Source organism: Zea mays, chromosome 7 (genome assembly GCF_902167145.1).
Source record: "Zea mays cultivar B73 chromosome 7, Zm-B73-REFERENCE-NAM-5.0, whole genome shotgun sequence".
Lineage (NCBI taxonomy): Eukaryota > Viridiplantae > Streptophyta > Magnoliopsida > Poales > Poaceae > Zea > Zea mays.
In genome coordinates this window covers 41459981-41477543 of record NC_050102.1, presented here as the reverse complement: position 1 = coordinate 41477543, position 17563 = coordinate 41459981, and the positions used below count along the sequence as shown (strand labels likewise).

General features: G+C 42.6%; 2 protein-coding genes, 1 long non-coding RNA gene and 1 other non-coding gene across 10 annotated transcripts; 2 read left to right on the top strand and 2 right to left on the bottom strand.

Annotated features, from left to right (window-relative positions):
- Window positions 1-3499: 3499 nt before the first annotated feature.
- On the bottom strand, window positions 3500-5641 carry LOC100285272 (uncharacterized). Of its 2 annotated transcripts, none has more exons than NM_001413660.1 (5): window positions 5351-5641; window positions 5074-5212; window positions 4813-4952; window positions 4488-4578; window positions 3500-4286 (listed from the first exon to the last, which is right to left on the bottom strand). In NM_001413660.1, exons 2-5 carry the CDS (start codon window positions 5132-5134, stop codon window positions 3859-3861), a joined length of 720 nt encoding a protein of 239 aa, NP_001400589.1. In that variant the 5' UTR covers window positions 5135-5212; window positions 5351-5641; the 3' UTR covers window positions 3500-3858. The 2 variants fall into 2 exon arrangements, with proteins under 2 accessions (NP_001400589.1, NP_001151638.2); NM_001158166.2 differs by having other exon boundaries at window positions 5074-5196.
- Window positions 3696-4831, top strand: LOC109941003 (uncharacterized). The gene is made up of 2 exons (XR_002263836.1): window positions 3696-4075; window positions 4416-4831. It is a non-coding gene; the product is annotated as an uncharacterized lncRNA (long non-coding RNA).
- A 3608-nt stretch (window positions 5642-9249) lies between the features above and the next one.
- Window positions 9250-11856, bottom strand: LOC103632279 (uncharacterized). 6 transcript variants are annotated; one of them, XR_555795.2, is made up of 3 exons: window positions 11593-11856; window positions 11444-11504; window positions 9250-9531 (listed from the first exon to the last, which is right to left on the bottom strand). XR_555795.2 is itself a non-coding variant. In XM_008654091.2 (3 exons), the coding sequence occupies exons 1-3, from the start codon at window positions 11742-11744 to the stop codon at window positions 9441-9443; spliced, it is 318 nt and encodes a 105-aa protein (XP_008652313.1). In that variant the 5' UTR covers window positions 11745-11856; the 3' UTR covers window positions 9250-9440. The 6 variants fall into 6 exon arrangements, 1 of the variants encoding a protein (XP_008652313.1); XM_008654091.2 differs by having other exon boundaries at window positions 11444-11518; XR_002263862.1 differs by lacking the exon at window positions 9250-9531 and adding an exon at window positions 9860-11316 and having other exon boundaries at window positions 11444-11518.
- On the top strand, window positions 10216-10411 carry LOC111589873 (U2 spliceosomal RNA). The gene has a single exon (XR_004851700.1). It is a non-coding gene; the product is annotated as a U2 spliceosomal RNA (small nuclear RNA).
- Window positions 11857-17563: the final 5707 nt, after the last annotated feature.

Below are 17563 nucleotides of genomic sequence, written 5' to 3'. Positions count from 1 at the left end.
CTTCATCTTTAACAATTATGTTGCCTTGTTCTTGACTCACATCACTCGAGAACAAGTGAGCAACAGTAGGCGGTGGATACAAATGTGATGGATAAACATGTGGTGTTGTCAATGGTGTCGGTGGTGTGAGTGGAACCATCTGGACTACCTCTTGGGCTATTTTAGTTAGTCGTATTTCTTTTACTTGTCTATTTAATGTTGGTGAATGGGGCATCTTTGTTGGCTGATCCCTCGAAGCGGCCTTCTTATTGACATATTTAGAAAGAAGCTGATTGGAAGTAGGACCGACAGTAACGAGTCGGCCAGATGCCTTGGATGTATTTTAATTCCACGTACCTATCTCTGGACGTCGTGGCCTCTAGTCATCTGTAGACCATCTAAGGTAGGTCACCGGACCATCCACATGTGGTCCAGACCATATGGCAATAGGGGCTGGACTATCTACCATACACTGGATAGGAGGGTCAGATTGATTATCCGATCGTGCATACCCCCAGTACTCTAAGTCTTGATGATGATAGTTAATGTCTCCTTCCCATCAGGAGTCTTTTGTGCAATCACCTCCCTGGAAATAATTTGTTTGTTCTCATTGATCACACGAGGGTCACCGATGACAACACTTCTCCCTTTGTATTTATCAGCCACATATGGTCGAACCAAGACTTTCTTTCCATTTAAATCTAATACATTGACTACCTGTCAACTTGCATCTCTTGAAAATTCAACAAGCCTTCATTTATAGTCGATTGTACATGTCGATGAAAGGCGTTGAAATCATTAGTGTCATGAGAAAAGGAGTTGTGCCACTTACAATAAGCACATCTTTTTAACTCATCTAAAGTTGGAATGGTATGAATTATTTTAATGTTGCGAGTTTTCAATAATTCGTCAAATATTTTATGACACTTAGCAACATTAAAAGTAAAATTAACTTCCTCTTGTCGGTTCTTCTGAACTAGCTACAAGGATGAAAAGGCTGCAGGTTTGGTCTTACCTAGCCAAACAAGCTTTGCAACATACATATCCTTGGACTCATCATCAGAGCTACTATCATTATGATCAACAAGATGCATGTTATGAAGAGTTGATTCTGATGTCTTCTTGCTTCGACTTTCACAAGCCAAAGCCCGTTGATGCAATTGGGTTGACAAGAAAAAACTAGGTGGCATCTAATTTTTCCTTTAAATATGAATGTAACCCATTAAATCCTAGACCCACTAACTGCTTATTTGTGACATGAATTTGAAAGCATCAATTTCTAGTATACCAGAATCTCCGAATATAACCATTAGTCAATTCATCGCATCCTTGTCGGGACGATTCTAAATCAACCAACTCTAACTCAATTCTCCCAAGAAAAATGCTCATGGAACTTATGCTCTAAATCACTCTAGAAGCTATTAAAGTTAGGTGGTAAGGTAGCGTACCATGTGAAAGCAGTACCAGTAAGAGACAAAAAAAATAAACAAATGTAGATGCCTCCGTTTTGGCCAATTCTCCTAGTTGTGCTAAGAACTTGCCTATGTGCTCGTGTGTGCTCTTACTGCATTCACTAGAAAATTTTGAGAAGTCTGGTATCCTAGTTCCTTGTGGGTATGGGATGGCATCAAAATAGTGATCATATGGCTTCCGATAAGACGACCTTGAGTCCGTCATACTAATACCTAGTCTGTCCGAAATAATTCGGCTATTTCTTCCTAAATTTTATTCATGGTGGACTGTGGTATAGGATCGAATCCCGAAACGTGAAGCTTAGATAACTGGGTATTATCATGTTGGCTGTCTGTATGAGGATAAGCTATTTTATGTGGTGGTGGGAATCCCTATAATTCCCTATGTGTTGGGCGGTAATCACCTCTGTAGGTGGGAACACTTCAGCTTTGATACGACGAAGGTGGAGGAGGGAGGTCCTGCTGTGGTGCAGAGAGTTGTTGCGTGTTGTGCACATTATTCCAATCTAAATATGGTATGTCGGATTATCCGCGGTAGGTCATTGGATGGTCCAACGGAACGTCGAACGGTTCGTTGTGGGTTACTAGATGGTCTGGTATGGGTTTGGATAGTCCAAGATTATACTTAGATAGTCCGGCCACAGGTAGAGGCGTTGTTGTGTCAATTAGTAGATGATGTGGAGGCAACGACTGTCCTGGGTATGAGTTCATCAGCATACCATATAATGGTTGGGAGTGCATAGGCCCATTTGTTACTGATGCATCTAGTGAGGTTGCCACTATTGCAACATCATGGGATGAAAAACAGGGAATAGTAGAATTTTCAATTCACGTATGAGTTTTTTAAATGTTTCTTCTAAGTTTTTTAAATGTTTCTTCTATTCCCCCTATGTTGTTCTAACTAATCCTGTTGTAATTGTATAAAATGCTTAATATATTGATCATCACCGGAATTACTTACATCGTTGTCGTGGAGCGAACGTATGATGGATTCGACCTTGATCTTCCCTTGCTTGATAATCTTCTCGCACCGATCCACCGTGAAGTGCGACAAGAATTTCTCCTTCACTTCTTCACGCACCTAGGCGCGTCGTTGCACGACATCAATGTTCCATTGCTTCATGAGATTTTCGAACTGTTGCTGCTCCTTGACCGACAGACTTTCCATGGTCAGCCTAACGATGTTACCTAGGTTGATGTTGGAACCGGCCACTGAGGTGGTCTAATTGATCTGAAACGCACCCGTCCCCACTAGAGTTGTCAAAAATTGTGTTGGTGCCTTTTGGGGCCAAATGTCCATGATCCCTAGATCCCGCTCATGCATATGGGGATCAGGACCTTAGAGATCTCTCTATGGTAGCGTGGACCGTCCGTGATAGGTCACTAGACCGTTCGCGACTCTACATAGAGAGCTCCCTCTGCGTGTGTGCGGACCGTCCGTGTGGAAGCAGATGACCGTCCACGAAGGTGCAGAGGGCTTCGTGAATCTCGTACAGAACCTGAATCTCGCCTCACAGGAGGGACCCTGTCTGGGAGAAAAACTTTTAGGGTTGTCTGGGGATCGACCGACTATCCAAGACGCCTATAGATGATGTAGAGTCAAAGAGAGGTGAAGATTGAGGTCGAGGAATACTAAAACTAAGGGTAAATTAATTCTACTTCTAATGCATAAGGTAAAATTGGGTTGAAAATCAATTATTGTCTTTCAATCGTTATACCCCTTCACATATAAGGGGATGTTTGGATCTGCCTTAGACGATTTCTAACAATTTCCCGCAAGATTCATTAGGATAATGACGCAAGCAAGGGACAAGGATTCTAGTCTGAATTAATCTAATCGCAGGCCGTCTTACCTATCACGCGGATCATTCAGGACGCGGACTACTCGAGCCACACGGCCAGACCGTCCGTCGGTCTAGGTGCCAAATCGATATTTTCTAAATAATTTTCAATAGTTTAATTATATGACGGTCACATTCAAATTCTAGTACGTGACAAGTATGAATCGATTGAACCAGTTTACACAAGAGAGATATGTGCACATACGCTCTGAAAACACGCATTGAGCTGCATATATATATTGCATAACAAAAACGCATATATAATACATATGATATAAATGAGTGAGACAGATTTATATATCCCGCCCAAAGTATTAGTTTATATACGAAATCTTGAACGAGATAACATGTCCACAAAAAAGCGGATCAATATTAGAGAAAGAAACAGAGAGAAAAAAATGGCATTTGTGCGTGCACACCCACTCCTGAGAATGCTAATGTACGTGACCTTGAACTCCCCATTGCACGTGCCCTTCTGAATACCATATGATTAAGTACCTTTCGGCATGTTAATTTCATCTCCAAAAGTTCTTATACGAGGCCGCAGCAACTTGGATTATATATCCCTAGTCGTCGTCCACGGCGGGTGCGGTCGCCGACGCCGACGCCGCCACCTCCTCCGGCGCGGCCGCGGTGGTGTCCTTGGCCGCGGCGCTACCGCTCCCCTCGGAGCTTCCCTTGTTTTTCCGGCGGTTGGACTTCTTGGGAACGGCGGGGAGGTCCTGGCATGTGCCCGAGGCGTCGTCGCCGGCCGACTTGTCCTGCTTCTTGCGGTTCTTTCGGGTGCCCTTCTTGCTCTTCTCCTTAGTCTTCTCCTCGCCCTCGCCGCCGGTGGCGTCCATGGATGAGGTGCCGGAGCCCCGAGAGCGGTGCCGTCTCGACCGGCGGGTGGCGGGGGACGGTGGGGAGTCGCCCCCGCCGACGTCGACGCCTGCCTCGCTTTTCGTGTCCCTGAAGGAGGTTTCTCCGACGCTTGCTCCATCCATGACTATCTCTGTCATCAGGCATAGACGAGGGTGTCCATGTGTTTGTGCACACAATAAAAGCATTAATGATCTCATAGTATTTTTATTCAAGGCGACATCATTGCTAGCATAAATGTAACTTCCACATTGATTAATAGGTTTGCAACAAGAGGAGGATGAAGATCGAAGACCAGCAAGAGCTGTATATATTTGTGAGTGGCGAAGACAACCTTGAGAAGCCCAGGGATTTGCAGCAGCCGTGCCCCCACTCTCACTCCTAAAAGAGGACGAGTCAAGCGGTGCCGAGTGGTAATCCTTCATCTGTCAAAACCAACCTTTTCTCGTCATGCTACAATATCCACTACATTACGATGGATTTTTTTTTACATAATATATGCTACATGCATGGACATAACTATTATGAATTGTCTTCATGTCGACAAGGAAGACATTGTTAAAAATCAAGTAGAACACATGCATGCATAAAGATTGTTTGCATATATGTAACATTTTTCTTTTGCTCAATGCCAATGTCAAACAATGTTGCCAGCTTACCCAGCTAGGTGCTCCGCCACTATTGTTGTTGCTGTTGTTATTGTTGTTGTTGTTCGTGGAGCCAGGACCATCCCAACCAATATGTGCCACGTGTTTTACATCCGTCGGGAACCCAATTTGCATTTCAGCCTCCTTACCATCTTGTGGTCGCAGTTCAGTATGAAAAAGAAACGATGAGGTCAATGTCACACCCATGCTGTGAAAAAAATCAATTCGAGGTCAGTGAAGAAAGTTAGTGTGCTTAATTGGGCATATATATACCCATGATGGTTGAGATATAGCGGAACGGCTTCAGGATCCCCTTCTTCATCTTTGTGCCCATGTTGCCTCTTCTCTAAACCTTGCTTATTAATTATATGAATGTGGTGGTTGCACGCGCTCTTCCTGGACTCGAAAAATGCTGATCAGATCAACCGAAAAAAAATACAGTGAAACTATACGATTGACCAAAAAGAAAAGAAAAGAATGGTTTACATTCCTATTAGATGTTGCAAGTATGTATAGAATTGGACTGAAAATGACACATTGGAATGCTTACTCTGCTGGGAAACCTTAAAACTCTGTTAACAAGATTGTCCAAGAATATGTTGGCAATTCTTGTTAACTGGTTCTCAAGCTTCCTCAATGGGCCAGTGCCATTTTTTCTCCCTGCTTCTCAATCTCTTTCTTTTCTTTTTTTTCTGAAGGCTAGCTCAGTATTTGTCTAGCCTCAGGCATCGCCAAGCTATGATTCAGAAACCTACACTGACCGCAGCGGATGGCCCTTTGCGGTCAATGTTGCTTGGAGGGTTGGGTGAGAAGGGGAGATGTATCTTATGCCAAATTGTTTGGAGGGTCAAGAGCCATTTGAGCATCTAATATTATTCAACCATGCATGGGCGCAGGAAGAGGCTACCTGTCCTCATCTTTTGGCTATTTAAGGAGAAGACGGTTATGGGAAACTGGATGGAGGATGCACACGAGTCTATCTAAAGATAGTCAAACATGCCAGTGCTGGAAATAATGCGTGGCTGTTAATTTTCTCCAGGATGAGTTAACATGGTTTTGGCATTTTAGCTTTTACATGCACACGCTCCACTTCCGTCCATCCGTTTGGCAGTATCCAGCACACGGGGCCATATGCATGTCCCCCTCTAAAAGTCTTATGGCATTTTTGGTTTATGACTAACCGTATCGCACTTTGCATAAGGTTAGTCGTTCGAATTTAATAACTAATCTTAGGCAGAAAAGTTAAACAAAGTGGGGCAAGTTAGGCAGCGATCCAAACAAGCCATATAAGGTTAGTGCAGTGATAATTAAGAGATACCTTATGTGGATTCATTACTTTCATATAAGATGAATAGGTACTTAGTCCATAAGTAAAGTTAAGAGCATAGTGTCCATCGAAAAGACTAGGATGTCCAAGAGAAGAGGATTGGACTTGTCTAAATTGTCTTGCATAAACTAAAACCTATAGTTAGCCTAACTTCACCCTTTATACCTAGCAGAGTGATAAAAAATGATGTCCAAGAGAAGAGGATTGGACTTGTCTAAATTGTCTTGCATAAACTAAAACCTATAGTTAGCCTAACTTTACCCTTTATACCTAGCAGAGTGATAAAAAAACTTTGCGTCCTACGTACCAATTCTATACTAGTATGACAATTATAGTAATGTAAATAATTGAAAGAGATGCCTCAAATATAAATGCTTAATATAAAGAAAGGGTTAGGAACGCCTCGATGTTTTACCGAGGTATCGAAGAATGGACATTCCCTATCAGTCCTTGTTGGACCATCAACGCAAGGGCGTCACTCTCCCTTCTGGACCAAGTGCTCCCTCCCTATGAGATGGTTTATTCACCATTCCAATATGATGAACCGCTCACAACCATGTAGACATTTGAGTTGGATCACCCACAAGCTCTTCGAGTGGTCATCAAACTCTCGATTGCTACCAAACCATCTATGTGATTTTGATCACAAAGAGTAACAAGAACATTCTCTCACTTAACTTAATCAAGGCTAATGAGAACCGATACACACTAGCTACTCTCAATGCACTAAGAGCATCTCCAACAATACTTCAAACCGGTGCCTCAAATTAAAATATGAGGCTCTACGTAGGAAAAACTACTCCAATAGTGTCTCATTTCATAAAATTTGGTCAAAAAATTATAGGGCATCCTCTCAAGTGCCTCAAATATACTACACCGTAGTGTGCTGCCCTCTAATCTAGATTTGAGGCTTTACTGTTTGAGCGGGATGTTTTGTTGGTGCCCTAAATTCTATAAAATATACTCATTTTTAAATTATAGGGCATTTTTATAGGTCATGTTGTTGGAGATGCTCTAATGAGGCCGCTAATCAAGTGTTTATCAATAATCAAATCCCTCACTAGGCATAGTCTCTTCCTCACTCAAATGATTCCTTCAACAATTGAAATGGTGAGAGTTGATTGTGTATTTATAACCCCCAATGGACCAACTAGCCGTTAGAGTAACTTTGGGATAAATTTGTACTTGTCGAACAGTCAACGACCAAGCGTCACACCATTAACCTTGGTCTGACCAGACACAAAGGTCACATTTACATCACTTTGTCAAAAATAGCCATTGGAGTGTACTGTATGGAGCATATGGTTTGACGCCCTCCATCTAACCAGTCCGAAGCTCACAAAACCTCTCTATTTACTCTTTACAGAGCGTTGGACCGAGACCCATTGGTCTGATGATCACCATGTTCATAGGGTCTGAAACTTCTGAATAAAGAACCCTAGATGCTACATTTACACTATTTGGTCTGATGAGCCTCATCAAACTAGTTCGACTCAACCTAGAGCTCTTTAGTCTGTTTTCACACACCGTCAAACTCATGAACATTGGTCTGATGACCCTCTTCATAGGGTCTGATGATCATGCCTTCACTGGCTTTCCACATAGAGATGTCAAACCATTTTCATTGGTCTAAGGGCCCTATTTCTTAGGGCCTGAAGCTCCTAAAAATTCCCAAACACTTCAAATTTCAAGAACTTTGGAATCGGCAATTTGTTCCACAACTTTTGGTATCATTTGGTCTACCTGAGCTAAAGACAACTAGAGTGGGCCACACTAAACTCATTATACCCATAGATCAAACTACTACTTCATACCCACTTTATAGTACGGTCAAAGGAAAAAATATTAAACTACTTTAAGTGTCTCTCAACACCAATCAAAACTTAGAACTAATCCATCCTTAACCTTTCACCCAACCTTTGAAAATCGAAATGACTTCCATACTTAGGGGCACAAAAACAATTGATTGCCCAAATAATCACCATTATTATGACCTAACTTAACTTGCCTCTACAAAACAAATGTTAGTCATAATAATCTTGTGATGTTATTAATTGCCAAAACCACTAAGGACCTAGAGATGCTTTTAGTCTCTGCCTTTTGGCCCTGTTTGGCATAGTTGCTGCTTGTTGGAAAAACAACTTATCTGAGAAGCTGGTGAAAAGCAACTTCTACTTGTTGGCTGCTTTTAGTTCATTCTGAGACGCAGCTGAACTGATAAGCTGTTGCAGCTTAAATCTGTGAAGAAGCTAAATATAAGTTGTGCCAAACAGGGCCTTTAGATGATTGATGGTGACATCATTATCTCGAGTATGTGAAAGAAATGAGTTTTTTTTTTAAAAAGTTCGTACGAATCAAGTCCACAACATGCGCCATCAAGATAAGGTTTAAGCACAAGTACATGTTTAAGCTTGTTTACATGGAACGTGAAATGAAAGATTATAAATGCAGATGTGACATGCTATAAGATAAGTAATATAGACTAACCCTATCACAACACATCACACATATGTCATACAAATGCAAAACATAAAGTATATAGTACAATGCATGAGACATATAAAGTGCATATGAGAGTATCACACAGAAAATATGATAAATCAACTCCTATGTCTCTCACTCCCCCTATCACTCTCCTCCACGATCTTACATAGTCTCTACCCTCTCCTCCTTTAGCGTCAATGAAGGATCGAATGAGGCGACTAGAGGGGATGAATGACAGCCAATAACGATCTCCTCCACTAACGATCTCTAGAGCCTTGTCATGAGGAACATGACCTTCGAGTCCTCTCTTTGGGAGCATGGACTGTCCAAGTGGAGGAACCGGAGTACCGGACCATCCACGACTACACAGAGAGCTCTGCTCTTCTCTGTAGACATGCAGACCGTCCGTGTGTAGGTGGCAGACTGTCAGCGATGACATAGAGTGTTTCGTGCAGAACTTAGATCTCTCCTTCTGAGAGGGACCACGTCTGGGATGAGAGATTGTAAAGGTTGCTTTAGGATCGATAGGTCACCCAAAGCGTTTCTAGACGACGAAGAGTCGAAGAGATGTGAAGATTGAGATTGAGGAACTACAACTGAGGCTAATCTATGGCTAGAACTACTACTAGATCTAATCATAAGATAAAACTAGTTTCATAGATCGATTATTGGTTCATCCAATTGGTCGTACCCCTTTATATATAAGAGAAGTCTTGACCAGTTCCTAGATGAAATCTAACAGTTTCTCACGAGATATTAGGATAACACACAAGGAATAATGACTCCAGCCCAAATTTATCTGTTCACGGACTGTTCGGGGCGTGGACCGTCAGCCATAAGGCTGGACCATCCGGCCTGTCGGCTGGTAGATCTGGTGCTCAACAAGGAGGAACAAAATGTTTGAGCACCTAGAACAAATCCTGCATTTAAAATGGAGTAATGGTATCAGCCCAAAACATTGAGTTTGCATTTGTATAAATTAATTAGAGCAAAAAAAATGTGCACACTAGAAACAAAATGTATACATGTATACTAAACCAATAAAATTTCACAAATGGGAAAATAATAAATATAGCATCAAACAATAAAACTTAGAAAAATATCATATTGTGTTTTAAAATTCATGAGATAAATGAATTATATTAGTACTAGAACCATATTTTTCACGAGTGGAACAAACTAAAGTATAACATGGAAGAAGGGGGGGGGGGATAATCAACTCAACTAAACACATTGTTGCGCTGGATATACTTTGCATCAGTAGTACGGACAAACATATATATCGGCTATAACAGAAGGGAATTCTCACTCAAAAAAACACAACAGCCAGAGGCTTTTTTTATAGGAGACTGACTTTCTCTACTCCTCTAAAGCATCAATTCCGTGTGTTGTGCGTCCTATGTCTATCCCCCCGCCGGCCACATCTCATCTACCAATGGGTCATTACAGCATAGTTGGGTCATGAGAAACTATATTCAAACCCAACACAACAGTAAACCACATATATACAGTGCAACGCTCCCATATAGTACTACCTTGCTAGTTGAAGGACAAGCGACCGAGCGACCTATAAAAAAGAGGTGGAGCTCATTTTCAACTTATATATTTCTCGGCCTTTTGACTAAGATAAGGTGTAATATTTGTTTTTATCAATTTAATATCTAATATGTAGACTATATGTTCACTTTAATATTAAATTTATTTTTTATAGATATCAAATATGATTTTGTGTTGTCGCAACGTACAAACATTGTATTAGTGGTTCTGTACGTCACGGTTACAGATAGTGCTGGACAAAATACTCGTGACTTGTCGGCTCGCTCGGTTCATGGTCAGTTCAGCTCGTTTGAATGTTTTCACGAGCTGAGCTAACATCCTAGCTCAGTTTATTAACAAGCCAGCTCGCGAGCTCAACGAACTATCACACTTTAGTAAAACGAAACAATATGCATATCATTTACGCTTGAAATTGTTGAACATGCTATACGTATGTGCGGTGCCTATGGATTATGAATTAAACTAATGATTGACGAACCGTATCTATGTGTTAAATTGGTCTGTGCGACTGTGACTATGGGTTAAAGTGATAAACATGTGTGTGGATTATGAATTGGTGATGAATTGATGAGTGATGAGTTATGTTAATTTGGTGTTGCATTGATGTGGTATGTGAAACTATGAGTATAATTATCATTTACTATAGTTAAATTAGTTTAGAATTAATTAAAAATTAATTATATATATATATATATATTGTTTTTTCTGTTGTGGCTCACGAGCTAGCTTAAGTTCGTAAACGAGTCAAGCTAGCTCGATATCTAGCCCTAGTTACAGACTCTTACTAGGGAGGCTGAAACAACCACGATATAATGCAAACACAAAGCAGAGGTTGAACAAACTTTTATGGATATAAGAGGGTATAAGGTTGTGTTCGGTGGATCGTGTAAAATAGGGATACGGTATGGTAATGTAGATGATACTATTTGATACTGGTTATAGAGTGAAGTTTGAAATAGAGGTATCAGATAGGGGATGTGATAGGAGAGCTGCTGAAGACGGTGTTACACTTGACAGTCATATAACCAACGATACAAACAAATTATCGACAGATCGATGGTTGTTTCTGTGTAAGCCTGGCAAAAGTAAAGTCATAAGTGTTAGATAGATGATTAGGATGCCTTAAGATCGTCCATGCCCACGCTGGCCTGCAAGTAGACACAGGTGTATATCTTAAAAAAACTTGACCTTCAGAAAATTTCTTGTTGGTTACACAAACTGTAGTGTATTCCGGGCTCAACTTACCAGAAACCTGTGGTTCTCTGCAGAACTTACTTGTCAATATCAGCGTTGATGCGCCTGAACCACGCTGATGATCTCCATGAACTTGTTCGTCCTGTCCGGTGCAAGCTTCATGTTCATGGCAAGCTGAGATTGCAAACAAGTATGGAGGAGCTTAGAGTTAGACAAGGAGTAGTACGTACCGAAAAGCTCGAAGTGGCCAACCCAACCAGCCGTGCCATCTCTTCAGTGTCCTGCTGTAAGCGTCACCGCAAGCCTGCGGCCGACATGTGCCAGTGCCAGTCTCTGGATGCTGTGCCAAGTTGTGGAACAGCGTAACCAACAAGTCGTCCATATGGCTCTGTCGGCAACCAGCGGTCCCCTCCAACGGGCCGGGCCGGGCCGGGCCGGATGGAGGATCGTGGTGGTAGATTTATAGCGAGAGGAAAAAGGGATGTGACGGTATATGTCTCTCACCGGCCTCTCGTTTGAAGCACGCATGGGCTGATGATATATGGGCATGCATGGAAGCCAAGTAGATATGATTATCATCTCGTTCGTAATCTTCATCGGAATAATAATAATGGCATTAGTACTTTGGAATCTCCTCTCTCTCTCTCTCTTTTTTCAGCGGAAAAGGGAGAATGATCATGGCAGGAGAGCAAACAGCATCAATATTACTGTTGGTCATCAAACTCCCCCACGCATGCAGATTCTTCCTGGCCGGACCCTACTACTACAGAGCCCAGAGACCCACAAGTAAAACGACTAGCCAATAATTAAACACCAACGTGCTCTGACGACACACGGGGCCAATCAGATTGATGGTCAGTTTTGGTGGTGGCCAAGTAGTGGTCGCCCAAATCAGGCAGCAGCTAGCGCGCTGCATGCGCCGATCCAGACCAACACCGACAGCGTGTCCGTCCGTCTGTGTGTGTGTGGTACGTACGTGCAATCTATCATTGTGGAGGAGATTGCCGCGTGGTTTGTCTCTTTGCTCCATGCTGGTAACTATATTTATAATCGTATAGGAGTATATCATCACCACCGTTAATAAGCTAGCCGTCCGTCTCCTCGCCGCGCTTAGGCCTTGTTCGTTTGTGCCGGATTGGTAAATCGGAACGATTCTTAATCGGATTGTTTCTCTAATTTATATAAACTTTGATTAGCTAGAACGATTACGGGTGCAATCTGACACAAACGAACAAGACATTATACTACACGCTTGCACCTAGGTAGCCTACAACCTTAAACCTCGGGGATCGAGATCTAGATCGACCTTGGCAATCGTTTGAGCGCCAAGCAGCCTAGATTCCAAAACCCCGCCGGCAAACATGGTGAGAGTAACACCAAGAGCAAGCACATAAGGACGGAGGGGAAGTAGATGGATGACGTGGGGAACCTTCCTGGCAACACGCAACATAGGAAGGACGCTGAATTGCTAATTGCCACCTAGAGCTAGTGGAACCCAAGGATCCCTTGGTTGGTTCCGCTGTCACATGCATCCTTCTCCAAGGTCCTAGCTAATACTAACTCAATTGTTCTCGAATATTTATCATCGACTTGTTTATTTTTGAACTAGAACACGACAAATAAAAAAAGGGAGATAGTGTATTCTTTTTTAAAAAAAGGTTACGTGTGCTGCTGAATTTTAGCAACATGTCTTAGATGGTGTCATTATAATTTATTTGGAACAAAAGGCTTCGTTTCTTATCGTCGCCATTGTGGGCCTTAATTAGCTTGTGCTTGTTAGACTCACATGACATTGTGGGCCTTAATTAGCTTGTGCTTGTTAGACTCTGGTAGCTACTACCATGATCTTTCTTAGAGGCTTTGGGGGTAGACCTAAGAAAATTAACTAGGCTTGGCTTAGCAAGGGTTTTGACTTTCGAGATAGAGAGGTTTAGCTAAGCTACCTAGATTCTGTTTCTTTTTCCCCCTCCGCGTGAGCCTAACCCGAAATACTACTATTTTTTATTTGTTTTTACTCACAGATGCTCCATGCATGTAGGTTCAGACCTGTCTAAAATGTTACACTTCAATCTGTCTACACTATGTGTGGCTCGTCTGATCGTAATTGTCCATATATTTATATAGGTCTCAATAATGTCTGGTTATGGCCATGGCATTTGCATCTCAAAATTATTGTCCGGTCGATTCAGTGTCTTTCTCCTCGAGTTCCGTGATTCGGTCACCTAGGGCCGTTTAGGATATGGGATCGGAATTTTTACATGAATCATATAGACATTAAAATTTTAGGACCAGTGAGACGGTCACATGGGATAAATAGGAGTCACTATAATTCTCTTTCGGGAACAGTATCATGACTTGATTCCCAAATCTCACACGAACCCCTACTAGACACGAGAGCGAAACTGAGTAGTACGGTAATATTCAGTTCAGTGTCAACTGAAAGTACACCAAAATGCTACACAAGAACCAATCCAGTTTCCTGTAAAATCTCAGTCAAAATTGCAAGGAAGAAGCGGGCACCAAAATTGAGGCGGAGTCGCCTCAAACTTTGCAGACAGTTTGCGCGAAGGGTAATAGGTCTATTCATGAAGTATGATAATTAACAACTCAAAAATCCATGCGCAGATGCAAAATCCCGATAGTGATGGGGTTTTGCTAGGGTTTTCTCAAACGAACTCAACTCGGATCACAGCCAAGAACTACACCACCTATGTGTATGCAGTGATACAAAGAGTTTATCTCCCCATAAATCAATCCCTGGCAGCACCCGTACCACAAGAACTCGAAGGTTCTCCACAAATCCACAAGAGGAGAGAAGGGAAGAACACAAGACAAACTGAGTTTGTGATTCAACGAAACCTGTGGGTGGAACCAGCCACCCTTACTCGGATTACACGGTGAACATTACACCGATGCGGTTCAAAACTATCTGTGGATCTCTGGCAGGAGCAAAACTAGACAGAAAACCAATGCTCTCTCTCTCTCACAAGTGGAAGTATAAACCAGTGCGCAAAGAGATATGGTTACCAAGATAGTTATAACAACAACTCTACCTCTCTATTTATATAGTGTTATTTGCCTAGACTAAACTACATGTATTTACATAGAGACTATCCACTCTGTCGGGGCAAAATGGACCAACTCATGGGTTTTTGATCCGATGGTCCCGTGCTCCACACGAAGTTGCTTCGCCTCTGCGCACCCTTCGATGTGACACCATGTGCCGCCACCAGTTCTCGCCAGAAACCGCTACCGCCGAGTTTTGAGACCAAATTCGGTCGAAAAAACCGTCATCCGTAGCGCTGGGTGATTTTTCAAGATTCAACCACCAAACCTCCGTGAGTGTCATATCGCATGCTTGTCCCCCACGTCCTACACATGTGTCCCGCCAGTCCTCGACCACACTGGCAACATGGCCCGCTCTGTCATGTCCTCACACGAGTGTGTGTCCCAAGTGTCAGCCACCATGGCTAGTCACCCCGTCGACTCTGGTCCCTCGGTCAAGTCACAGCGCCCGTCCTTCGCCGCTCTCGGTCTATCGACACGAACCCGCACGACCTTTACCTTCGTTGTCGACCATCGTCCCTGTGCTCCACACCTGCACACCACAACACAACAAACATGGTTGCACACACATAACTCTCGTCTCGGTTAGTCCACGACTCAATCCGAGACGCTTCCCTTTGATAATCACTCATCATCAACCCGATTACCCAAACCATAAGGGACAAATTAACCCTGTGTTCGCATAATTTTATAAAGATTTTGTGAAAACATAATGTAGTTTCATGCATATAAAAAGTACTCCACGAACAAGAGGGAAAAAATCACGTTCCAAACCGTGCCTTGCTTCAGGGTGTTCCTTGGAATTTTGTTATGGGTGAACTACGCGGTGTCTATTATGCTCTTGATTTTACCATGAGTCGAGGTCTACACGACGACCAAATTTTTTGCATTTTGACCCTCCCTCGGAAAAAAGTTCACGTTTGGACCTTAGAAAATTTTAATGTCATTTTTGGACCCTTTGTTCGGCGCCATAGCCTATGGCGCCGAGGTAACACAGCTCGGCGCCATAGGCTATGGCGCCGAGGTACGTGCTGCGTTGGCACAAACGGACGTCGTGGCGCCGACGTGGCACCGAGCTCGGCGCCATAGATCTTGGCGCCGAGCTCAGTTCTGTACACAAAGCTGGTCTAGCTCAGTTGGTAAGGTGGGTATTTTTAATACTTTTTGTCTTTGTCACTTACTTATTTTTTTGTACAGAGCAGTCACAAAAAAAAAAATCGTGAGAAAGACATAAAAAATCTGGACGAATAAACAAAGCAGTCACAAAAAAAATCTAGATGAGAAATAAATCTGGACGGATAAATCAGCGACATAAACGAAAAATCAGAACAACAAAAAAAAAACAAATAAGTGACAAAGACAAAAGGTATTAAAAATGCTCATCGTGGGGCTTGAACCCGCGCAACCACAAGGTTAAAAGCCTTGTGTTTTACCAACTGAGCTACACAAGTTCTGTGTACAAAATAGAGCTCGGTGCCAGGATCTATGGCGCCGAGCTCGGTGTCACGTCGGCGCCACGCCGTCCGTTTGTGCCAGCGCAGCACATACATCACGGACCTAATTGTGTTTTCCCATATATCACCTTGAGTCGCTGAGTATTTCGCACGGCACCCGTTGGCGGCGCTTAATGATTGGATCTGTCTGTCTGCTGCTCTCATCAAGTCCTTATGGATCTCCAGGCGTGGAGATGGAGAGGCAGAGGCCACATGGACCTAGAGGAGCTGCCAGGGTGGATTGGATGCCATGCACCAGGGCGTGAAAACTGAAAACAAGTCAACCACATGTTACTCTACCTTTTCAATTATTACTACTTCGTAGTACTTTAATTAGGGCCTTTTTGTTTTGTACCTAATTGTGTCACACTTTATCTAAAAAATAATCGTTCAAATTTAAGAACTAATCTTAAACAGAAAAGTTAGGTAAAGTGTAGCAAGTTAGACAGCAAACCAAACAGTTCTAATACAATTGTGAGACGCGGGAGAAGTGGATGTACAGCGGCCGGTAGGGACGAACGTCGCACAACTCAACCGAGGCACGGTGCAAGCAGGGTAGAGGTCAGGATCAGAGGAAAAACACAACACGATGAAGGAAGGAGGAGAGAAAGATGCAGACCCTAGATTTTGCATCAAAATGGTTAAAACTGAATGATTTTTTGGCAAGAAATCTATTAAAAGATAACCTGTTGTGCACATATGCATACAATCAATTAAGGGACAATTCCCTGTATGCTATCGAAAATTATTTTCATCCTTTGTGTGCCACTGTTCCCACATGTCATACGCACACACAAAAATTCCCTATATGCCACTCCATAGCACACACGTGATGAAAATAAATTTAGATGGCATACAAGGAATTAGTCCATCATTCAATATGGACTCTTAATTCAACAACCTTCAACTAAGCATGCAGAGAGTTTTTCTTTAACTATGCAACTCGACGGGGGAGGAGACCATGAAGGTGTTTTTCATAAAACATGTCAAGCAAAGAATGTTAGGTGTTGCTGTCTTTTTGGACCAAACAATAATGATCTCTAGTTCTTGGGGAACGGAACCTTGGCAAACCTCTCCACGAGGTGGCGAACCCTCCGCTAGGTAACCAGGTCGTCCACAGTTGATAACACTATCTATAATTCGATCTTGAACTCCACATCTATGTTGACAGCTTCTTAAGGCCAAATAGCAACGAACACTAGGGTCTTCACCAATACCTTAGGTTCGGCTCCGTGAGTTGTCGGACGGTTCACAGTATGTCATCGGACCGTCCGTGTTGTGCGCAGATATAGCGATGAGCTCCTGCATAACCTAGATCGCGCCATCCGAGAGGGACCTCGTCATGGAAAGATCCTATGGTCGTCTTGGGGTCGACAGACCACCCAAGAGACGCCTTTAGACGATGTAGAGTTAAATAGAGGTAAAGATTGATATGTGGAAACTATAGCTAAAGCTATGCTACATCTACTTCTAACGCATGAATGATAAATATGGTAAATAGATTTGTTCGATTGGATTGTGTTCAGGATTCTCAATCGGTCATACCCCCTTATATTTATAGAGGTGGTCTGGATCCGTTCCTAAGCAAGATCCAATATATTCCCACTGATAGATTAAAATAACTACGCATGGGATAAATACT